Source organism: Sphaerodactylus townsendi, linkage group LG03 (genome assembly GCF_021028975.2).
Source record: "Sphaerodactylus townsendi isolate TG3544 linkage group LG03, MPM_Stown_v2.3, whole genome shotgun sequence".
In the NCBI taxonomy this organism is placed as follows: Eukaryota; Metazoa; Chordata; class Lepidosauria; order Squamata; family Sphaerodactylidae; genus Sphaerodactylus; species Sphaerodactylus townsendi.
The window spans coordinates 42,402,800-42,427,446 of NC_059427.1; the positions used below are offsets into that span (position 1 = coordinate 42,402,800).

At 43.3% G+C, this 24,647-nt stretch overlaps 1 protein-coding gene and 1 long non-coding RNA gene across 2 annotated transcripts; one reads left to right on the forward strand and one right to left on the reverse strand.

Annotated features, from left to right (window-relative positions):
* Positions 1 to 10,155: 10,155 nt before the first annotated feature.
* On the reverse strand, positions 10,156 to 14,557 carry LOC125429213. The gene is made up of 3 exons (XR_007243966.1): positions 14,447 to 14,557; positions 10,455 to 10,489; positions 10,156 to 10,368 (listed from the first exon to the last, which is right to left on the reverse strand). It is a non-coding gene; the product is annotated as an uncharacterized LOC125429213 (long non-coding RNA).
* A 99-nt stretch (positions 14,558 to 14,656) lies between these two features.
* BHLHE40 (basic helix-loop-helix family member e40) lies at positions 14,657 to 21,884 on the forward strand. The gene is made up of 5 exons (XM_048490120.1): positions 14,657 to 15,119; positions 15,289 to 15,358; positions 15,875 to 15,982; positions 16,789 to 16,912; positions 18,692 to 21,884. Exons 1-5 carry the CDS (start codon positions 15,040 to 15,042, stop codon positions 19,549 to 19,551), a joined length of 1,242 nt encoding a protein of 413 aa, XP_048346077.1. The 5' UTR covers positions 14,657 to 15,039; the 3' UTR covers positions 19,552 to 21,884.
* Positions 21,885 to 24,647: the final 2,763 nt, after the last annotated feature.

The following is a 24,647-nucleotide window of genomic DNA, read 5'->3' on the forward strand; positions in this document are numbered from 1 at the left end:
ACCATCATCAACATAACATTGCATAGCAAAAATATAATAACATCAGCACAAGCTAGTTCACAATATACAATATACATAAACGATCTAAAGCTGCGCTAGCATAGAAGCTTAATCTAATGAATAATCTAAAAACACAAAGAATACAATACGCTATCACTAGTTAAGCCTAACAGTCTACTCCGGCTGAACCTAATACAGCTCAGTAACACATATATAATAATAGTACCCTAACTCACTACCTAAAGCTAATAAGGACTCAATGTGGAAAAACCCACATGTAATCCAGCATCACGTCACATAGTCTGTGTATCAGGTAGGCAGTCCAGGGGACCAGAGGTCTCCCCTGTGATGTTACCAATTCACTCCCTCCATTGTCTGTTCACTGATACTTGCTGGAGATAACTGATGGAGACAACAGTTGATGGACTGATGGTGTTTACATCCCAAACAATCTGTTTTCCCCATACAACTGCTGGATACAGGCAAGACCAGGGGTAGGGAACCTGCGGCTCTCCAGATGTTCAGGAACTACAATTCCCATCAGCCTCTGTCAGCATGGCCAATTGGCCATGCTGGTAGGGGCTGATGGGAATTGTAGTTTCTGAACATCTGGAGAGCCGCAGGTTCCCTACCCCTGGGCAAGACCAAAGTGTCTCGGGATGAAACCATGAGTGTATCAGCAACCTTGTTAGACTGGTAATAGTCAAGCCAGGCCACAGCAGACAGAAACCATGTGACACTTCCCAGGTAGAGAACGCTGGCTTTTCCACCTTTTGTGGCAACTGAAAAGGTGATCCACACAGAGGCTTGTTTCTGCAAAGAATGCCACTGATATCCACTGCTGTTCTATATACCGCTGGCACCAAGGAAACAATGAGCTGTTATAAGCTTTAATTTTCAGCAGAGCTCTCTGTTCTTGGTGATTAGACTAGTACGGTCTTATTGAGATGATGATGATGATGATGATGATGATGATGATGATGATGATGATGATGATGATGATGATGATGATGATGATGATGATGATGATGGTGGTGGTGGTGGTGCAGGAATTATAACGTTAGGACAGCTAAAAACTGGTGGGAACATTTTCCACAGAAAGTCACAGAAAACGAGAAGGTCAAGATCTTGTGGGACATCACAGTGATCGAGGACAAGAAAGAGACCACTATTGACATAGCAATCCCTGATGACAGCAGGGTTGATAAAATAACACGTGCGTGTGTGTGTGTGTGTGTGTGTGTGTGTGTGTGTGACTAAATATAATGATTTGAGGATTGAGATTCAGTGACTATGGCAGAAACCAGCTGAGGTCGTCCCAGAGATACTCAGCACCCTGGGCAGTGGGCACCATTCTGAAAATGCTAGAATGGCACTTGAAACAACTTCAAATCAACAAAATCAACATGTCAGATTCAGAAGGCAGTCCTGCTGGAATCCGCACAAATACTTTGCTGATACACTACAACATCCTAGGCCTCTGAGAGAGGCTTGAATTGTTATGGAAGGCCAACAACCAGCTGAAGAACTGACAGCTGTGATATTAAACAAAATAATAACAACAATACATTTTGCCTCTCTGGACTCCTTAGTGTTCCTGTTTCTGCACTCACAAATGTCTCAGACCTGCCTGTCCTGAGAACAGAATGTTGCACCAACTGGACAAAGGCCAGCAACTGAGCTGGCCACATTTTCAGTGCTACATTATAAAGACAAAAATACATGTTACATCAGAATGAACTAGATCCTCATCTTAAAACTCTTACTCCTGCACTTCAATTAGGTCCCTAGAATAGATCTAACATGTGCTAAAAGAGCTGCCTACTTAGGTATCACTCCTTCTACCCTGGATAACCTGAACTGCTATTTGGCATGGTCGCTCTAAAGCCTCTGATGCCAGCCTTCTGAAATGAAACTATTGAAAATGGGACCAAGATGGAGAATTAGCTTTATAACAAAGCTCCTATATTGTGTGTGTGTGTGTGTGTGTTTTAAAATAGATTTTGCTGTTATCACTGCCATAGTTGTCAAGCTTCCACACTACCTACACCACTCATAATTTTTAAATTAATGCCCTCTTTGTGAATGTAGGGAACTCACATCCCAATATATGAGAAGAAATGTTTAGGAGGCATCACCCACCCTTACCATCATCACACACAACCTTAGAAGAATACAGTCACTTTTGCTTCAGCCACTGAATATAAAATCTTTACCTACTAATGGAGTCTGAAACCAAGATGGTGTTGAACACGACGTCCCTATCGTATTACTCATAAACACTCTAAAAGAGTCTTTTGAATGGCCAGAACGGAGTGTTGCCAATTCTCACCATTTTTATCATGAGTTGTGTGACATATAATAGCTTGGACTTTTCTCAAAGCTCCAGAGCCTAGGGATGTGTTATTGCACAAGGGCATTAAATTTTCTCAATTAAAAAATGATGGTGAGACTTGCAAAATCTGTATGGTATCGAAATATGCAGAAAAAAGTGGATAAAATCTGGAAGGTTAAAACCCATCACAGATTTTAAAATGAACTCTTTTTTTCTAAAGAAAGAAGAGTATTATAGCAGTGCATGATGTGTGGAGCAACACAGGAAGGACCCCTTCATACTTTTATGTTGCTTTAAGTGTGCATCCAAAAAGTATTGTGTGAATGCAACCAACATGTTCCCAAACTTGTCTTAAATATAGTATGTTCATCATGGAGGTGTGGCTCCCCTCTGAACATAGTATATGTGGAAACTAATTCAGGTGTACTGTTCCATTATGAATGCAATGATGAATGGATGCATGAATGACTTTTGCAGTTTGTGCCTTTCCTGCATAGTAGGTCCAAAGGGTCACTTGCATGGGGGATGATGGCCAACCTCAATATGCTTGGGGGATGATGGCCAACCCCCTCCCCCTCCCGTGCATGCCACCCTTCACTCCCTCCCCTCCCTCCCCTTCCCTTGCGTTCCATCCCTCCCTCCCTCCATTAGGGTGGGTGGGCCATGTCCTCATGCCAGGCTCCCTCCCTCCCCTCCCTTGCATGCCACCCCTCATTCCCTCCCCTCCCCTCCCTCGCTCCCCTTTCCTTTCATGGCACCCCTCCCTCCAAGCTGCAGGCTACCCACATGACTGAACATTGCAATTCCCATGGTGGCTTTAAGGCCATCCTTTAAAAGGGTTGATGGTACTTAATGAAGTACATACTATCATGGGCTTTAATTCTCTTCAAACACATTGAAATACTCACTTAAGGTCAACTGTAAATCCTAACAGTGTCTAGACCCTAATCTCATATTCTACTTCTGGTGATGGAAAGGGGCAATTTTCAAAAATTACTTCCCACTATGTGTGTGCGTTAAGTGCTATCAAGTTGCAGCTGACGCAGTTTGCCATGGTTTTCAACTGCAAAGTCTTCCTTGATGATCTCTCTTCCAAGTACCAACCTTGCTTAACTTTCAAGATCTGACAATATCCCTCCACTTCCAACTATAGACCCACTATAGACCACAACTCACAGGGGCAGCATCTCAGTGTCATCTGATAGGCTTGGAGTGCGTGGGGGGTGGGGGATGGGGGATGGGGAGTGGGGATAGAGTTTCACTGGATCCAGTCCCATGGTAGGCACATTAAGAAATTTGTTGAAATTGTAAGAAATTATTTCTGACAGTTTTCCAGCTTTCTGCCCACTTAAGGAATAAGCTGATTGTCTCTAAGATGCAAACAGCTCCAGGAAATAGATTTGTTTTTCTCTAACTGAGAATTCAGTTGTCAATCAGGTGAGGAGTCAGTCTAAACATATTAGATTAATATTAGGAAATGTCTGGGAATGATAAGGAACACTCCTTCATGTGAGTGAGTAGTGTGAATTAACCCACAGCCAAACTATCTGGAAATAAAGGTCTTGGCTATAATCCAGAGAACTGTACAGCTAGACCTAGTGCGTAGCAAGGCTTCGAACTTGTATTTATCTAACAAGGAAAACTACTGTGCTATACATGGAAAACTACTTTCACTTCTAAAACTAATTATTGAGTAGTAGCCATGTTAGACCACTGCAGAAATGACAAGAAGTATTGTAGCTCCTTCAAGACTAGCAAGTTTATTGTGGCTTAAGGTTTCATGGACTAGAGGCCATTTCATTAGATGTATGTAGTGTATCCTTAGCTGGTAGGCACAGATACGAAGGCCATGGAATACAAGAGGTACAGGCTGTGACATTTCTTTGTACAAATCAAAATTATTAAAGCTGTGATTTTTTCAGTTAGGTGATAACGCAGTCTCCTTTCTTTTAACTAACCTAATGAATGCCTGTAGTGAATGAGAAATGTTTAAATATATATATATATATATATCCTTTGTAATGGAGTGAGATTTCTCAATAAATTCTCATTCAGCAATTTCCTTCTGGACCCTCCCATTGAGTTGCTTATGCTAAAGAACTGGGACTTTCAAGTCAACAACAGAGCGTCATGAGAGACGGAAATATTTCCCCACTGGTTTCTGGATACAACTTCCTGAATCAATCCGTTCCACAAGTAACATTGTAAAACCTATTTTAGGTGTCACAGGACATATTAATGATAATAATATGTGCGCATAAGTGTTATTTAGATGCCTTCATCTTACAAGAAAGGCAGATCCGCACTCAGAAATCTATAGTAAATGCAGAAATCTATAGTAAATTTACATCTATAGTAAATACTTATGAAAGAGAGGGTGTTGCCTTGAGGAACACAGTGAAATGGCTTCATACATCTTTTGATGAATATGGATGAACACTGTCATCCAGACTCAATAGCTGCTGCACGGAAACAGAACTGGACCAAGGCTCATAAATCTTGAACATCTGTGATGGCTAATATATTTGCATTATGTTAACCTTACTCCCAGAACTACTGCTCTGAGGTTTGGATATTGTGAACCTGTGGCTGAAAAGCTGACTTTGGCTCTAGGAAACCTCACTTCAGCTCAGACCTCTACCATGAACTCACACGAAATCATTTTCACAATCTTACTTTCACAATCACATTGAATATGGAAATAATAATCTGATTCATAAGTCTGTTGCGATGGATGGTTACAATATTTCTAATGGTCCAATCCAGATGTGGCTGGGGGTTACATCACTGCTGCACCACCTCCTGAGGGCTTCCAGATAGCATGGTGCGGCAGCAAAAACAAACAAACACAATCCTGGCAGCCTCCATAGGACAACACAGAGTTATGCCACGCTTTTGGGTGGCGCAACTCTGAGAGTTATGCCAAGTGTGCTCCCGGCCTGAAAGAACAGTGGAAGCTAACTAAAGTAGGCTTCACCACCAGGAATGCCCCTAGTCCACCCCCAGCTGCACTGGCAGCCAGGTTTAGGCCACTGCAGCTCTTTAGGAGGCATTTCCAAGTTGAGTGCCACCAAATTTAAATAAAAAAACAAACTGTGTGGAGCCCACCCACTTCCTAATTTGCCCTCTCACCAGTGTAAGTGCCACTATGCCACCGGGGTGGGCAAACACGCTGGCCCAACACTGCACTGGCTACATAAATCCATTTCCCCCTCCTTTGGATTGGGCTGTTATAAACTTTGTAAATTTAAAAACTGACAGAGGCAGAGCCATCATAGTGATTAAAAGCAGCAGACTCTAATCTGGTGAAGTGGATTTGTTTCCTCACTCCTCCACATGAAGTCTGCTGGATGATCTTAGGCTAGTCGCAGTCCTCTCAGAACTCTCTTGGTTTTACCCACCTCACATTGTGAGATGGGGAAAAGAAGGCAGTTATGAGCCATTTTGAGATTCCTTAAAGATTGAGAAAAGCAGTATTTAAAAACCAACTCCGACTTCTCTAATAAGCAGTAGCTGGAAGACTTCACCACGTATGTTGATACAGGCTGCAACCATAATAATGCTTTTCTGAAAGTAAACTCATTGAATAAAGTGAATTTTATTTCTGAGTAGACCAACTGAGAATTGCTAAATAAATAAATGCATATGAACAGCTTGTTTGCTTGATTTAGAGGGATATGTTTGTGTGCACCTCATATCAGGGGCAGATCATGGTGGAATTAAATGGAATTCTAAACAGTAATATACTTGGGAGTTCATTAAAACAAGCCATGTTATGTGACTCTGGCAGCCCATTAATAATTCTGAAGCCTCTTACTCAAAGGCAGAATCAAAGACTTGAAACAGAAATATTTATGACCAAACAATTCCAGAATTGTATTGTTTTCTTTGGTATTTCTAATAACAGCTTGGATATTCCAACAGATTTAAATTAAAATGACAAGTTTGAAGTTTTTTTTTTAAGCTGTTCTTATACTTTAAAACATATTTCCACTTGATCTTTCAGGAATCTGTAGCATCTTTGAAGCAGAACATTACAGACATATATATTAGGGCTGTTTGTTGCTAATGGTAGGCCCACCCCTCAACAATGCTATACCAATGCTATACCTGATATGCTCTGAGAGTTCCCCGCTGGGCTTTCCAGATTAGGAAAACAGCAAGGAGAGAAGTGTAAATTGACCCTCCCAACCCCAAACTATGCCCTCTTGTACCTGAAAATTATGTTTTAAAATTGCTGGAAACTTTTAACATGGAACTCCCACTGTACCTCTGGTTTGGGTCTCAGTCATACCACAAGGCTCATAATTGTCTGGTACTATTACTGTGCTGGAGAGCCAGCGGGGTGTAATGGTTAAAGTAGGATCTAGGAAACCCAGGTTCGAATCCCCACTCTGCCATGGAAACTTGCTGGGTGACTTTGGGCCAGTCATACATACTCAGCCTCGACCCTGGCAAGTATTTGGATGACAGACCTCCAAGAATACTAGGGGTGTGGCATGGAAGCAGACAATGGCAAGCCACCTTTGGACGTCTCTTACCTTGAAAACCCTTCAGGGTCGCCCTAAGTCAATTGTAACCTGATTATAAAAATATACTGTGCTCTTTTAGGCTACTCTTCTGTGAATGGGGAAAGCAATTCAAAAGCCATAACTATAGCGTCCCGTTTCCTGACTGGAAACCAGACCATTTCGATCAGTCCCATTTCAGTCTGGCTGAAATGTGTGGCATACACGCCACCTGATTTGGTTTTCTTCATTATTTAGAACATTTTAAAATATTCCATAAAAACATGTTCAAATTGGATCAGAACAACAAATATAATTATAGTCACTTCTAAAACATGAGATCTTGAAAGCAAGAAAGATATATCCAAGAATAAGATCCTTAGACCAATTTTTTAAGTCTTTGGTTGACAGGAAGCCAGGCCTATGATATAACTCCTGAGAGCTGGAATTCTAACGTCTCGAGGTGGCTACTGAATCTGCCTTTCTCACAAAAACTCACGAGAGGTCCCCAACGAGCATACTTGAGACACAGTGGATTCCTGTAACCATGTGTCCTCAGATGATTTTAGAACATGGTTAGATATTAGTTCAGCCCTATCACAGCACAATTTTTTTAGTTTTGCTACACTAATTCACTATTAATTAGAATTTTTTGTAAAAAAAATTGTGCTGCCACACTGTCACTTACCAGTGGATTTCACTCCAGCAACTTTGCTATATGCCGAGTTTTGAGAATTCTGAGTTTCATTAGTCAAGATAACCACATCCAGGAACCACATACAAAATTCAGTGGATACAAAAATGAAAACGAGACCAGACCTTTCTGGCACTACAGAATAGTTCTAGTCAGTTTAGTAATAGTTTCTGGTTTGGTAATAAAATGAAAAAGACAAGGGGATCAAGAAAAGATACTATGGAATAGAGAGCTCTAATTCTGAAACCAAACATGCTCTTCCCTTCATAGCTCAGACACATTTAAGCTCTAAGGTATCAGAATGGGCTGTACCTATTCAGACTGCACGCAGACTGAATGCTTCTTGCATTAAAAGTTGTTTGCTATCTTGGTTTCCTGTTTGCAGGAAGCTTTTAACACAGGAGCATCCCAAAATGTGATCCGCCCCATGATACTTCACCCTGTCTGAAATGTCGATTGCTCCACCTAATTGATTGCTCCACCTAATTTCCCTGCATGTATAAAACTAAGGAGGGGCAAAAGGGGACTAAAGTCCTGCAACTTCACCACTATGCCCTGTAGTGCTGCTTGGCCTTCTTGAGAAGAGCAGGCACCCATGTAGATTACCATCTCTAATGAAACGTCAGAAATACTGATTATGCACAACGTGTCTGCTGCAAGGTGGGGATGAATGTCTGTTGCCGCAAGATTTCTTATATGGACATATTTCTTCTAGCCCTGCTTTCAGTTTTCATTCTCCCCACAGCGACACCACTTCTAGCATAAATTTAATTTTGCTTCGCTGTGGCCCTTTCCGCACTGGTCAATAAACCTGGAATAACAATGGTAAAAAACCCGTTGTGGGCGGGAACTTCGCACGGTTCCCACCCCTAACATGCATCTGCCCCATGTTGTTTCCCTCAAAATTGGGTATTCAAGAATCTGTGATTCTTTTTTAAAATCCCGGGTTGCAACCACTTCTGAGCGAACAGCCAAGTAGGAAGGTTTTTTCTCCACTGCATGTTCCTTTTTTTTTTAAAAAAAAAACATTTCCTGGTACCCATCTGCATAGCCACGCAGGCGCAAAGGGTCGTGATGTCAGGCAGCATGGCTGTGGGGGTTCACTCATGCATGCCTATGCAGCCACGCATCAATGGGAGGCAAATAAAAATAATAATATGGGCCTCTGTGCAAAGATGCGTGCCCTGGCCAATTAGCTCGCTGATAGCAGGACGGCCAGCTATGCGAACAGCTTGGTGCTAAACTGGATTCATTTATCCCGGCTGCAACCTTCTGTACATTTGCTGTGTGGAAAAGGCCTGCCAGAATGGGGAGATCTGCCAGTGAGTACAGCTTTGCCCCAGAAATCTTCTCTTTGCCCACAGGCAGCCAGTTTGCATGCCTTCTCACCCGCCCCCATGCCATGCTGCTGGCTCCTTCCTGTTTCTCTAAGTGCTAATATCGAGAGATTGATCTCTTGATATACTAACATCAGAGAGGGCTTTTGCAAGGAAGGCATGCTGGTTTGTTTGGTGGCAGATGTACCAATAAAGGCAGGTGTGCGGTGCACTGGGAGAGGGAGGACAACAAAAGACCATTAGAATAAACGTCAGCGAACTCTCCAGCTAAACTTTGCTCGACGGCAAGTGAGAAATGAGGCGCTTTCTCAGTCCCTGCCCCCCCAAAGCACCAAAACTTCCCTCCAAGGCAGGTTTTGCCAGCTCCAGCGTCGAGACCCCTTGCAGCCCTCAGTCTCTCCTGGCTTGGAGTGCTCTTTCCCATTTTTCATTCATTCCTTGCAAAGGGAGGGAGTTCCGTGCCAGTCTGTCCTCCCAATTTGGGGGTTTCATTTCCCCTTTCAACTCCAGGCTTTGGGTCCCCCCTTTGCTTCCCAGGAACAGATCTGCCTATCCAAACAGAGAAATTGCTTCTTTAAAAGGTCATATATGAGCACTGGAGCATGTAACAACATTTTAATTAAAAACAAGCAACTTACATGGCCCTGTAGAAAGAAACTGACAAGACTATTTTCCTTGTATACAAGGCAGTTTACCTTGCACTGTTAGAGCTGGGTTAGCAGGTAATGCCGAAAAACAGTCTAGAGCACTATACAATGGGATTTCATCCCAGTATAATTGCAGAGCACGATGGTTCATCAGTTGCGATAGGAAGGTGTAGGAATGCCTCCTGCTGTACTGGCTGGAGCAAGGTATGACGACATTTAAACCACAACAGCAAACCTCGTGAACTGTGGGAAGATTCCCAAGCAATAAGCTTTAAAATGCATATGTAATGTTGGCCTAATTGTGGCATCAAGTATTAATTCAGCACACAACGAACACTGGCCAGGTGTGAACCCTATAGCAGTAGGAGTAAAGTAAGCCAATTATAATCTGCCGGTGCAGCCACGCTTATAGTAAATGTTATACTATATGTCACATTAGAAACTATGTTCTACTATACGTCATCTTAGAGTGGCTCTACCAGCCGTGCAGTTTGTATTCATTTAAGGAGGATTCCTCCACGAAGGTGATGGAGACAAATGTGGCTTTAGCTAGGAACTCAGGATTTCAAGCAGCTTTAATATGGTGCAGTGCATTGGTCCACAGAAAAATCCAAAAAGAAAGGTCACAAAACACGTTTTATTGCAGCCGACCCAGATATCATAAAAATGGAGCTTTTGCCTGCATGCTATTTTGGAGTATTTTGGTTGGCCCAAACAAAATATTATTTTTGGTTTTTTTGTTTCACGATAGTTCTCTGATCTTGGATATTAGTTCCCCACCATCTCCTCTATCAGCCGTTCCATCTACAACACTGTATTTGCTGACTTGCTGCCAATCAGATTGACCCTGTTCAGGAGACAGGAAAAATTTTGGTCAAATTCTGTGCTAAAGTTCTGTTATCTTATCTGGTAAACATACTGATCAGGCCTCACCTTGTTTAACATGGGGCAAAATTTGCCATAGGTTCCTGGAAGACAAAATAGTTTGCTAATTGAAATTCTTATACACATTCACAGGGTAAAAATACACAGGGAACTTACAAAGTTCTAAAAACTACCAGCACTTTATGCCAACTTCTTCATTTCTGTGCCTGGGTCTTTTCCCTCTAGTAGGATCTTCTCACCCCCCCCCCCCCGCCCCACCATGTAAATAACACAGCCTGTGCACCCTTGGTTTCTTTTCTTCTTTCCCAAATGCCATATATATATTCAGGTCACTGAAAAGGGCAGCCTGTTGTGCCACGGATACACACTATGCAGACTTTTGATCCCCAGCTTTTGCTGTTGCCAGTATCTCGTGCTTAAGCCTTATGGTAAAGCTCTTTCACAGAGATCATACAAAGGCTGGGCTTGATGAACTCCCATTTGTTTGGAATGCAGTGAACCTTCCTCACTTTGCCACACATCCTGATGCCCAGCAAGACTACAGAGAACCATGCAGATTTCAAACACAAATCTCATCTTGCGGAGTTGCTAGGAGCCAGATGGAAAGAAAGACATGGCCTGGCTTGGCTTGCAAACTCAAAGTTCCGCATCCCCACTGTGTGCAATAAAAAGACTATGCCCAGTATACTGGACGAAGCCCCAGGCAGGATGTTATGAAGCTCCGTGCTATTAGACTGAGGCTCAATGCACAAATTTTGCATGAGGGCCAAACACATGGAGAACAGATGCAGCACATCTTGCTTGCTGGAGTTCAACCAACACCACAGCTGGGAGGAAGCCTCTTTGGGTGGGGGGTACAAAGTTTACCTACTTAGGGTCCACCTGTCCCAGAAATTTTCTTGGCCCATTGCTTGTAGGAAGTTTCAAGAGAAAGCATGCCAAAGACGAACAGATTTTCTGCAGTGCATTTTATTAATGGCTTTGTCTCCACCCAGAACTGCTCCATTCATTATGACTAAATTAACCAGATACAGTCAGGGACACACAGGCAGCAAGATCTGCCTCTACTGTTCCTCAGCCTGGGTCACCTGCTCATGTTTACAACTTCAGGAAGACTAGCACCAATTAATATAAAAAACGCTTTCTTGAGAAAGGTAAATTAGAGGGACATTAACATTATCGCTGATTCTCAGATAAAGGACTTCAGAGGCCCTTCCATGGTCATCTCTCGCCGCTAGAACCACTTCTGGAAGTTACAATCATTGCTATCACTTATCATTTTATGTTTCTATCAATCAATTACTGTACTGTGGATACACACACTTAATCTCCTTCAGAGTAGCCTGAAAGGTAGATCACTATTTAAGTGGGAGAGTGAAACTGAGAGATAAAGCCAGTAGACTAATGTGCAGCAAAAAATAAGCCAGTGTCCTCTGGCGACTAACACATTTGTATTCTAAGTCCCACAAATGGTTACCAATAACATTTTCAACCCATCTTCTTCCCAGACTGAATTCTGCATCTCAGGATATGACCGATAAAAAGGCACAGTGTCAGTGGTATTAAATTCAAAATGAACACCTCTGACTGGTCCAGTTGAACATGGAATAAGTACGTTTGTACTTATTTATTTTTGATTCTGCTTAGTAACATAGTAATAATTTCTCTTTTGCCTGAATTTTGCATAGTAACAATTTCTCTTTTGCCTGAATTTTGCAATTGCTTTTTCTTTACAAGGATCTTTTTCTCATTTCTCAGTGACAGTAGCCTATACCTACTCATAAGAAACCCAAGCATGTTGCCTTTGACAAAAAAAAGATATTGTCGCCAAGTTTTTGTCCAAGGCTAAAGCAATTACCATTTTGGAAACCATCTTCAGTTAAATATATGCTCCCTTGGGATGCTCAAAAACATTACTAGATTTTCCTAGGCGGAATTTAACACCCATGTATTTATTTCAATATTGAGAACATTCCCCCACGCAGTTTCCTGTTCAAAGTGGCTACCATTAAAGATGTATGAATCCTATAGGGGCAAGGGACTCTCTGAAGTAGGTCTATCAGTAAAGTAGTGATAAAAGGAAAAGTGGTTGGTTAGAGATGTAAGCATGCATATTTTGAAATTTTTACCAGGAATGGACTAACAAGTCTCTTAAATCTAGCCAGAACTTCTCTGCAGGGACTCTCAACATTAATATCTTGCTTTTTTTCCCAATAGTCCACCAGAGAAACACATCTATTCTACAAAATATATACAGATACATAGTCCAAGAATGGGCTATGTATCTCTATATATTTTGTGAGTATAAAGTGCCAATCAAGTCGTACCCCTAGTAGGGTTTTCAAGGAAAATGATCAAGCAGAGATAGTTTGCCATTGCCTTCCTCTGCAGTCTTCCTTGGAGGTCTCCCTTCCAAGTACTGACTCTGCTTAGCTTTGAAAATCTGATAAGATCAGGCTATACCATGCTGCCTTCCTTTTGTATCTATATTAGGAAGAAACAAAGGATTGTGTCTAGCCATGTTCAAATATGATACATAGGTGTCAACCCCAGCTCCCAAAGTTAGCAGCCACCATTACAGATGCAATTAAAAGGCCATAGTGGGGCTGGGGAATTTTGCATTCCTAAAGAACACACACCCTTGAAAAACACAGTGGGGAGCAACTTCTTAAAGTTTAAGTCAGGGCTGTGCATTTACAATGGTAAGACTCAGCACTAGGGTGTATAGAACATGTGCAGAATGCAGCCTGGCCCACAAATACAATTGTGATTGAGGACCAGGGGTGGATCCATGGTTGGGTGGCAAAACATCTACTTTGTATGTGGAAGCTCCCAGTCCAGTTCCCAAGATTTTCAGTTGCAAGGATCAGATAGGAGGTGATGCGAAAGACCTCTGTATGCTGGAGACTTCCTGGTGGTCAGAGTAAATGGTAGGAGTGATCTTGATGGACTCAGCAGAAGACAGCTTCATGTATGTATGCAGAGCTTCAGGCTACCCTGATTTTTGGAAGCTGCATCTTGGAGGAAGAGCCTATGGTGGAGTAGGACCAGACAAGGGTTGCCAACTTTCAGGTACAACTGGCTGTTGTGGGTTGTCTGGGCCATGTGGCCATAGTCTGGACCTCACAGCCCGAGAAATTCACAACAGCCAGTTGATTCCGGCCAAGAAAGCCTTCAACAATACTTCAGGTACAACCTGAAATTCTCCTGGCATTATACCTTCTTCCCACACTACACAGATCGGTTCCCCTGAAGGAAAAGTCAATTTGACAGAAAGATACTGTGGCATACCTCAGGGTCTGTGAGAAACTGAAGCCTTAGAGCAACATCATGTCCCCACTGGGCTTCCTCCTTGCCCCAAACACCATCTTCTGAAGACACTCCCCCCACCCCCAAAACCCTCCAGGAATTTCCCAAACTAGAGTTGGCAACCCTATCAGAGACGACTTGGTTTGTATTTCCACGTCATCAAACATATTGGACAACTTTGGAACAGCTGTTCTTTCTCAGCCTACTCTACCTCGCAAGGTTGTTGTGAATGGTAAACAAGGAGGAGGGATGTGTCAGGGGTCCTCCTGGGAGGGGGATAATGACGGGAGTCCTCCTGACCTCCTGGGCTGAAGGGCGGGATAAACACGCACTCGACAAACACGTCTTTTAATGCCCTGACAACGAAGAAACACGTTCCTGACCACGCACCGGATCTTTAAAAATGTGCCAAGCTCTTCACGTCGGTTATTTCGCCAGCCTGCCCAGTGCCCACCCGCAAGGAAATCAGCCGACGCGGTCGCCCCCGCACTGCGAGGGATGGGCAGCAGCGGTGCCTCCAGACGAGGTCAGCCCCGGGCCGGGATTCGACCCGGGGACTTCCTGCTGCGTCTCCCTCACTCCATCCAGGCAGGGCTAGGAGCGCCTTGATTCCGGCGATGACTAACCCGCCTGTCTGGAGCGCCTGGGGTCAAGGCTGCAGCCTGCCCTCCCTCCCTCCCTTTCTCACGTTAGCAGCGGGCCTGAGCGCTCGCCTCCTCTCCTGTGCCCACCTGCTTCCTCTCTGCCATGTGCCCTGCAAGGCTTTTACGCACGGCCGCAAGGAGAGGGACACCCCTCCGTGCCCGCCCCGGCTTAGCTTGGCGTTGCCTCGCCTGCTTGGGCGGCCAGGAGCGGCGGGAGGTGGGGAGAGGCTGCAGCGTTGTCCGACACGTGAGACTCATGTGATGTGGGGGGGTGGGGGAGGGCAGGTCTTGTCCCTCCCTCCGGTAGCAGTCAGACGTGCCCGGAGTCACAGGGTAGAACACGTCGCTCCAGTCCACCCACTCGCTCGCATTTAACCCAGCCTGCAGCCCTTGCCATTGCTTCTCCGTTCTCCCCAGCGCTGCAACGTGGAAGGACATGAGCCATAGCAGCAGCAGCAGCAGGACGATCTAAGTCTCCTTTGTCCCCCCTCGGGAGACAGGCACGCTTCCCGGCGACTCTGCTTGAGCCAGGGGCGTTCCTGGTGCCCACCAGCTGGAAAAGGGCATCGTGTCTCTAGCTGGCTTCGGCGCTGAGAGCAAGGGGCTGCGGCCAGCCAGCCAGCCTTAACCCCAGGAGAGCGCTTGGGTTCAAAAAAGGAAGCCGGGAAAGGGCAGATTTGATGGAAAGGATCACCAGTGCCCAGCCGCCTCCACCTTGCCTGGGCAAGCTGCCCACCCTGGAGAGCAACGAAATGCCCGGGTAAGGCGATCCGAGCGTGCACAGGGCATTATTATTTTTTTTCTTCAAATTTATCAAAGTAGGTTGGGGTAACAGGGCGTTACTGTTTTAGGAAGTTTGAAAGAAAAGGCCGGTTGTCATCTTACACGTTCCTGATTAATAATCAGTGGTTTTTAACATTCATCTACAGGTTGGATTTTGCCCACATGTATCAAGTTTATAAGCCCAGAAGAGGGTTGAAGAGAAGCGACGACAGTAAGGTAAATGAATATGTGCACATTTAATTCTTTGCATCCTTGGCTAATAATTTTTTCCTTTAACGTTAAGGGAGTCTAAATGCACACTGGGGATTTTGTTCATAGACCCAAGTTATCCTGCAAAATATATCTGCGAAATTAGACTGGGATTTATTTATTTATTTTAAAGGGTCTCCTTTCTGTTAATGTACTTTGGGAGGAGGAATATCTTTTGAAGATGAAAAGACAATGTTCCACGAGTTTTTAGAAGTATAACCATGATAGATTTATTTTTGTTCCCTATATTCCTTAAGATATTGTTACACACATACCTTAAAATATTCCTTTATACTTTGCACAAAATGCTTTTTGGGGTGATTAAATCTGCTTATAGAAAACTTTAGGTCTGTAGTGATTTTTTTTAATTCCTCCTTTTACAAGTACAGTTTTTTTTGGTGTAAGTTCATCTAGGTAATGCAAATAAGTCACTTACCGTCCAGAATAATATAATTTGTGTTTTTCCCCCCTTTTGACTTGCAGGAGACCTACAAGTTGCCCCACAGGCTCATAGAAAAGAAAAGACGTGATAGGATTAATGAGTGCATTGCCCAGCTGAAAGATCTTTTACCAGAACATCTCAAACTTACAGTAAGTGAAAAGCTGGCCACAGTCCAAACTCTTCTTCCTTTTGGGGAGCCTGTTAGGTTTAATGGGTTTTTGTGCATGTAAAAGTGCCACCTAGAGGCTTCTTAAGAGCACTGCACATCAACGTGGAAGGGGTTGTGGCTGAGGATAGGTTTGCCACTTAGCCTCCTGCTAGTACTTAGCTTCGTTTCCAAGGTGACAAATTTCTCAACAACTTACATGCATGAACTGGAGCAGATGATACCCTGCGACCACCAGGGGCAAAGACATATTTTTAATTGGCTGTTGTAGCTTCATATCCCTTTTAGACTTCTGGCTCATGCAAATACTCCTCTCTATGGTTTTGTGCAACCTGGTCTTAAAAACAATAACATCTGCATGCATGAGATGAACTGTTTTAAGCACAGAGCCTGAACCATCCAAATTTTTATTTGGGAAATTCATTTTGCTTGCTTCACCTTTCTGGACTTCTTGTAACTTTCCCCTCCCCTCCCCACACATACACTTGTGTTTGGATTTTATTTTAAAGTTAGAATAGTAGCAGAGCAGCTGAAGAGAGAAATGAAAACTTGTCCACCTTAACTCCATTTTAATTATCCAAAAGGATGAAATGATAGCCTTTTATATTAATTTCAGTGAAGCTTTTCTAAAATGTATAATTCTCACGAGTTAAAAACCAGTTTTGCCATTTTTAACACTGTTCCTATCTGCATTCCTCCTCCCAGTATTCAAAGCCATTGTTATTAATCCTGTTTTCACACACCGAGACTGACTCAACCATTTACCTATGGTCTTTTTTCCTCCCCCAGACTTTAGGTCACTTGGAAAAGGCCGTTGTTCTTGAACTTACCTTGAAGCATGTGAAAACACTAACCAGTCGCATTGAACAACAGCAACAGCAAATCATTGCTCTGCAGAAAGGTTTAGATGCTGGTGAGTCCTGAAATCATTCTGTGAGCCTGAAAGGGTCTTGGCAGCTGCAGTGAATCTTGTTTCTGGAATGAATCCTTTGAATGACGGACCTCTCTTTGGAGGACCACCTACACTGGAGAAGTCCTGTTTGTTATAGTAGAACTACCTCAGGATGGGGGACCTCTGAATCTTCCTCCCCTCTGGTTTTGTAGAAGGAAGGCACAGAAAACTCAGTTTTCATGCAAGTCTTCTCTCTTTTGTTCAAAACTAAAACTTCATTTGAAATTGAATTAGGTTTTAAAAGTTTAGACTGCCAAATCGCCAGTATCACTTTCGGGTTAGGAGGAGGACTTTTTGGCAGGGACAACTTTTCCCAACATGGTGTTCGGCAGCGTTGAAGCCTGGAATAGCCTCCCTCCGCTCTAACCAGCAAGACACTTTTCTCTCCTCCTTCAAAGTCCTACTTAGAATCTGCTTCTTCAGCATACCGTTCGACTAGTATTTCCAACCTTTGCTAAGCCATGTCCCCTCCTTACACTTTTGCCCAGTGCCTCTAACTTAGAAAGAGTAATCTGTTTTCTGCAAAGCGACGGCACGTAACACTTGACTGTAAGATCTAGAATAGTTCATTGTATGAATCAGAACTATCGTGAATCTCCATATTGTTGCCAGCCAACACCAGGAAATCTAGTAAAGGCTTGAAGTATTTCCATATGGTTGGGTGGATCCTTTTAATAATGAACTCCTGTAGACGTCATAGCTTTGGTGCGGAGGACTGGGCCAGGCGGGTGTAACGTAGTCCTTAGATTAGCCTCTTTGCAATTAAGTTGATTCAGTTTCGTTGAATTTAGTGGACTGAAGATTGTGGGTTTAAACTGTAACTCAGTGACCATGATTTCCACTGAAGCCAAAGCTTACAAATCCTAGGATTTGTTTATTTTCAGTATTTATATTTGGGCTTCCAAAAGCAGCATTCAGGATGGCTCACAATGCATAACAATAAGAGGAATATGGGATATTTTTAAAGTTTAAAAAGATTAAAACATACCACAGCCTCTAAATCTCACTGCTAAAAGAAAGGAAACAGGATAGCAGTAGATAATAAAACATGTTTAGTTATTTCACAGACTTTCTGGAAGAAAACTCCATTGCCAGTGACTAAGTCAACTTTGTTCAGACACTTTCTCAGTGGAATGCAGTTCTAGAAAGAACCAAATAATGTTGTATAATGTAGTGTAGTGGTTACGGGTGGCAGATTCTTAAGCTGGAAAACTGGTTTGATTCACTACTCCCATACATGTAGCTTGCTGGTTGACCTTAGGTTAGTCACAGTTCTCTCAGCACTCTCTCAGCACTACCTACTTCACAAGATATCAATTGCAGGGAGAGGAGAGGAAGGGAAAGGAGTTAATAAGCCACTTTGAGACTCCTTAAAGTAGGGGGAAGTGCGATATAAAAACCAATGCCTCTTCCATGTAACATTTGTTTTCACCCTACAGCCACACATTTCGCTAAAGACTTCCATCATAAAACCCAATTTTAGTTCTCTGACTTTTATTTGTGGGATTTATAAATGCTCTTATTAGTCTGAAGATGAAATTTCACTGCAGTAGGTTCCCTGTTGACTTTGCTGCAGCTGGAATTCTAGCTTGTTAGCCTGTTAATCATCTGTTCAAATGTTGGAACAGAAACATGTGGCGTTATAACATTTTATAGAATGGTGTAGTAGTGGTTGTTGTTGTTTATCAGTGTTCTAATACAAAGCTTTGAACTTTGTTTCTGCTTCCCCCCCCCCCTCAGATGAGCTGCCACCAAGGAGCCTTGAATCTAGCCAGGAGTTGTTTCGATCTGGTTTCCAGATGTGTGCCAAAGAAGTGCTGCAATATGTGGCAAAACACGAGACTAGCAAGGATTTGAAATCTTCCCATCTTATTAGCCACCTACAAAGAGTAGCCTCTGAAGTTCTTCAGAGCAGAGCAAGCAGAAAATCTGGAGAAGCAGTTCCTAAACTGATGGACTTGAAGGAAAATTCTGGCCCCTTGACCAAAGCAGCTGAGGCACATGGGAGAAACTGTGTGCCTGTGATTCAGAGGACTTTTGCTCATTCCAGCGGAGAACAGAGTGGCAGTGACACAGACACGGACAGTGGGTACGGGGGAGAGCTGGAAAAAAACGACTCCAAAGCTGACCCGCAATATTTTAAGAAGGACACTGAGCTCAAATACTCTGTGCAAGAAAGACTCAGTTCTATCAAGAAAGAAAATGAGGACCCCCCTGCCAAAAGGACCAGAATGGAAACGTCAGATGATGATGGCCATTTTAGTAGTGATGTCCTCGGCTCCCCAAGCAGTTTTTTGGGCCCGCACCCTCATCAGCCTCCTCTGTGCCTGCCTTTCTATTTGATCCCACCCTCAGCAACAGCATACCTGCCTATGTTGGAGAAGTGTTGGTATCCGGCCTCTGTGCCTGTCTTGTATCCAAGCCTCCCAGCGTCCACTGCAGCTCTTTCGGGGTTAATAAACCCTGATAAAATTTCTTCTCCTTTACTGATGTCTCAGCGGCTCCCTTCTCCAGTACCATCTCATTCCCCCATGGACTCTACTGCTCTGCTTCATGCCCTGAGTCAGATGTCTCCTTTGAATTTGGAAACCAAAGAGTAGATATGGGCATGGGCTCTCTGTTGAGATTTTTGTTGTCATTGCTGAGTTTGAGCTTATTTCCAGTTTTTTTCTAAACTGGCTGAATTGAGACAGAGGAGACAGGGAGGTCATTGATTGTGTTCATGTAGGAAACCAAATCCTCCCTTGCTTTGACTGCTCAGGAAGTTTAGGAAAGACCTCCGAGATATTCTCAAATTAATATACAAAAAAAACAGGGGTGGGGTTGCAATTAAATGTTTTGAAATGCTTTTTATTTTTTGCCATCTGCAGATCAACAGCTGACTTTTAACTAGCTGAGATTAAATTTCAAAGCTGTGAAAGAGAAGTAAAACATTAGGCAGATTTAGGGTCTGTTAATTTTTTTAAAAATAGCATGGTACTGCTTGTGAGGACCCTTGGCCGAAAGCCAAGAGCTGGCCTCCCTATTCTGCTTCTGCCAATATTGACAGTCTCTAACATGAACACATGCATATAAACACACACGTGTATATATGGCAACTGAAGCATTGGTATTAATCCTGCTAGTAGCAGTCAGTGGCTGATAGAGCACAGCAAGTGATTTCAGGGAGATTTTGAGATGGGCGCCTCACTCCGTTTCTGCTAAATATACCCCCAGTGCTGCCTGGAATTTTTCATAGATTGCAAAATGAATGAATGGATTTCTTAAAGTAAAAGTTCAGATCAATTTTACTTGAGTTGTTTGGTTGTGCTGGTCTGGGGTGGGGATGTTTCATGGATCTTTGCTTCTCACAGTAGATGTGGGCTCTTGCAGCTGCTGGACAGGAACTAGTCTGTAGTAGGCACAGAGAATGATTAAAGGTGCAGGTTTGGGCACGATCTAGGTCTGCTTAACATATACTGGCATACAATTGATATTTTAAAAATGGGAATGCCTACCACCCGCTGCTCATTCCACAGATCCAATCCTGTTTGCAAAAATATTAGAATAATGTTATCAGTCAACTCTGATTTTGTTCCCTGTATTATTGTATTTAAAGAAAGCCAAGTCTGGCGGTTACATAACAGAGTTTTGTGTCTATAACAGGGCAGTTGACTTTCTCCCAGATACCTGCCCAAACGACTCTAAGAGAAGCCGATCAGAAATGTTACCATTGTCGAGATTAAGGGCTTACCCAGATGTTTCTGGCATAGTTGGTGCCAGCACCTTGGCAAGCCCAGGCAGCTTGTGGGGGGCCCATGAGTGTTTGAAAGGCCAACCCAGCCCTTCCTGAGCAATCCCTAACCCTCTGTCCCTGCTTCTTTGCTGTTGCTCAGAAAGCTAGCAGGTACGAGAGGAGAACAAAAATTTCTCACTCCAAACCTCATTCTTGGTTTGCAATTAAGCACTTTAGAACAAACACGAATAGATGGAATTTGGAAGCAGGATGGTGGAGGGATTCTGCCGTGGAAGCTGCCGCCCAAAGGGTTAAAGATCACGGAAGTGAATAAGCAAGACGTTATTGGCGAAGCAAAAGCCTGTTTCTTACCCAGGTGGCAATGTCAGAGCTGGCCAGGGGCTTTCATTGGAGAGGGCAGGTGGGTTTTTTTTTGTTTCCCATCCCTGCCGGCAACTGCTGCTACCCACAGCTGTGTCCCCCCGCAGATCCACACAAATTGACCGAGGTCAGCGTGTGCTATGCAGTTGTCACATCTGGACTGCCCTATTTGCTGTGGGGATTTCACTGTGGGAGAGATGCCCACCTTTCCACAAGACATTTCCTGTGCTCAGGATTGTGGAGTGCAGCACCAGATGACAGAGCTGTCATCTGGCTGAGTCCAAACATCTCCCCCAGCACTGCATACATTCTGCACTGATGAGTATTCCATTTGATTTGGCTATTTAAAATATAGTAATAATCAACAACGAATGGTGGTGACATCTTGCTAGTTTTGAGAAATTCATAGAGTGTCTGTCCTATGAACTTTTTTTTACACTATTGCACCAATTGCTAAAATGCACTATGCTCAATTGTTGATTGTGTCTGACCATTTATTTTATTGTTTGTTTCAAAACATTTTTGTACACAGTCGTTGCCTTTATTTGTAAAATCTGTTATGAATATGTGTACATAGAAAAATATATGGATATGTAAAATACAATGTTTCAGAAGTCTATTATTTGTAAAACTGCTTCAGTACAAAGAAAGTAGAAAATATGAATGTATTTGTTTTTTCTTTCTTTCTAAAGATGCTGTTTTGTTTTTCTCTGGGGAGAGGTAGAGCGTTTATATTTTTGGAACCTTCCTGAAGATGGGGATATTGTAAATATTTTTATCAGAGTAAATGTTAAGTAGTTGTTTTAAAAATACTTAATAAATTCTTTTCCTGTGGAACCTGAGTATTGCTTCTCTGTGTCTGAGGGATTGCCTGATCACAATAATATATCCCTGCCCGCATCCAGAAACGAAAGCTAACCTGATTCAGAATTCAAACTAAGGGTGATATTCTTGAACTGAAGCTGCTTTATTGCCATTAAAGGTCCTACTAATCAGCGGTCAATAACATGGGATGTGGGGCCCTTGCATTAGCAAAAGGTACTTGTTCCCAGCACTATCTTGAGCTGGCACTGTTCCCTTTTATGGGGTATATGTAGGACAAGGCAGAGAGCCACTCGAACTTCATCTTATGAATCTGTGTTGGCACAGGAGCGATAAAAGCTCTTTTGTTGCTGTTAAAATTCATAAGGGAGAAAACTCTTCAGTCTGGTAGAGTGGAATTCCCCCGCCTTGTTGCCAATCAAGGATACTACTTAGCTTCAGCGAGTCTAGCCAGCCACAAAACAGTCCTCAAATCCATTTTATAGGATCATGTTTCCCACTGACTTCTTTTGAAGTCCTTCAAGGGTTGCACAGAATTGAGTGCCATGCCGGTGGATCAAATTAAAATGCAGCATTTGTATGGTTTTATGTTATAGGCTTGCTTGACGTGCGCATTACTCTGCGTAGGCCATGATACCAATAGTCACAGTTCCTCAATTATTAGTGTCTAAAAACACTTCTTAAAACTGAGCCAATGTCGATGTGTTTTCTTCAAATGGTTATTTTGACGGCAGGAGTACAAGTTTTGGCTACCATGCAAAAGCTGGTTTTACATTTATTGTCGAAGGCTTTCACGGCCGGAATCACTGGGGTGCTGTCTGGTTTCCGGGCTGTATGGCCGTGTTCTAGCAGCATTCTCTCCTGACGTTTCGCCTGCATCTGTGGCTGGCATCTTCAGAGGATCTGATGCAGTATGCACTATGATCAATTGTTGATTGTGTTTTAATTTGTTGATTGGTTTTAAATTGTTCTACATGGTAGCTGTCAGTGTTTGATGAACAATGACTGACTGTGCAGATCAGATGACTGAAAATCACAGGAAGGATTGGGGGTTTCCATTGCAGTGCATTAAGTAATTTCAGACCCTGCCCTCAACGGTCTTACTGATAGTTGGCTTTCAAGGTGCCTTACAGACTCCTTCCTTTCATCTTGCCACAACAGGCACCTTGTGAGGTAGATGAGCTGAGAGAGTTCTAAGGAATTGTGACTAGTGCAAGGTCACCCAGCTGGCTTCACGTGCAAGAATGGGGAAACAAATCCAGTTCACCAGATAAGTCTGCTGCTCACATGGAGGAATGGGGAATCAAGTCCAGTTCTCCAGATTAGAGTCCACCTCTCTTAACCACTATATCACGCTGGCTCTCTTTAGATCAGCGGTTCTCAACCTTCCTAATGCTCCAACCCTTTAATCAGAGGTGGGATCCAGCAGGTTCTCATAGGTTCCCGAGAGTAGGTTACTAATTATTTGTGTGTGCCGAGAGGGGGTTACTAATTGGTGATTTTGCCACGTGATTTTTGCCTTAGTTATGCCCCTCCTCTCAGCAGTAGCGCGCAGAACTTGAAGCAGTCTAGCAGGAGGTGCACCGGCGTGCGTGGCAGCCTGCGCCTGCGTGCATTCGTTTCCCGCCGAAGGACTGGCACAGCGGTTGCGTCCTTGCCACAGCCCCTCCCAGGAATGCCCCCCCAGAATCCCCAGCCATGCCCCCATCATGCCCCACCCAGCCCCATTGGCGCTACGCCAGTTTGAATCCCACCACCATGGGAACCTGTTACTAAAAATTTTGGATCCCACCACTGCCTTTAATACAGTTCTTCATGTTGTGGTGACCCCCAACCATAACATTATTTTTGTTGCTACTTCATAACTGTAATTATATGTGGTTACCGATGGTCTTAGGTGACCCCTGTGAAAGGGGTCACCTTTTCTTGAGAACCACTGCTTTAGATGGTAGTGTATACAAAATGCAAAAGTGCCGCTTGATTGAGGCCTTTCAGTTGAATCCTGGGGCCCTGGATCCACCCTGAAACCTGGCCCTGACAACATCACTGCTCAAGTGGCACAGATTAAAACTCTCAGTTCATAATATGAGATGCTGCAGAGAAAAGGCCAAATTTGCCAGGTGGAGCAATTTCAATGGACTTTCCTGTTGTGGTCAAAACATTCACTTGGCCTAAAAGTACATCCTTGATTAGCTCTGTTCAAACATCCAGTTTACCAGCAAGGATCTGGTTTTTTGGGAGAGCCATTTGGATACATCCAAATGAATTTGGGTGTGCCTGTTTGCATACTCACACTTTGTTTTACAAGTAGACCCATTCATTGCTATCACCCCTGTCACTTATTTGCTATTGCTGCCACTATCTCCAAGTTTAAAAGGTCACATATTTAACTAACCTTGGAAATAACCTCGGGCTGAATTAGCTGCCCCGGATATACCAGGAGGAGGTGGTAAAATATAGGGAAAAAGTACTCAATAACCTTTTCCTCTTCAGACTCAGTCACCTGTATAGTAGTAATGAATGCCCCCATAATACAGCCACTTACCCTTTATTTTCTGTAAACAAAAAAGCAACTGAAGGAAGAAAACAGTAGCTGAAAAGTAGTTTTTTTTGCCACTGGGGTCATTTTTTAACTGCAGCTAATGTAACATATTGGGGTAAAAAAAAATACCCCATGTGTTTTAAAAAGGGCTGCAACAGGGAACCCTTTAAAAGACATGTTTATTCTTCCTGATTACAATTTTTTTTTCTACAGAGAGATACATGTGCAGATGTAAA

Coding starts and splice junctions, on each gene's coding strand:
- BHLHE40 (XM_048490120.1), top strand. CDS start 15,040: ATGGAAAGGATCACCAGTGCCCAGCCGCCTCCACCTTGCCTGGGCAAG. Junction 15,983..16,788: donor CAGAACATCTCAAACTTACA/GTAAGTGAAAAG, acceptor TTCCTCCCCCAG/ACTTTAGGTCACTTGGAAAA. Junction 16,913..18,691: donor GCAGAAAGGTTTAGATGCTG/GTGAGTCCTGAA, acceptor CCCCCCCCTCAG/ATGAGCTGCCACCAAGGAGC.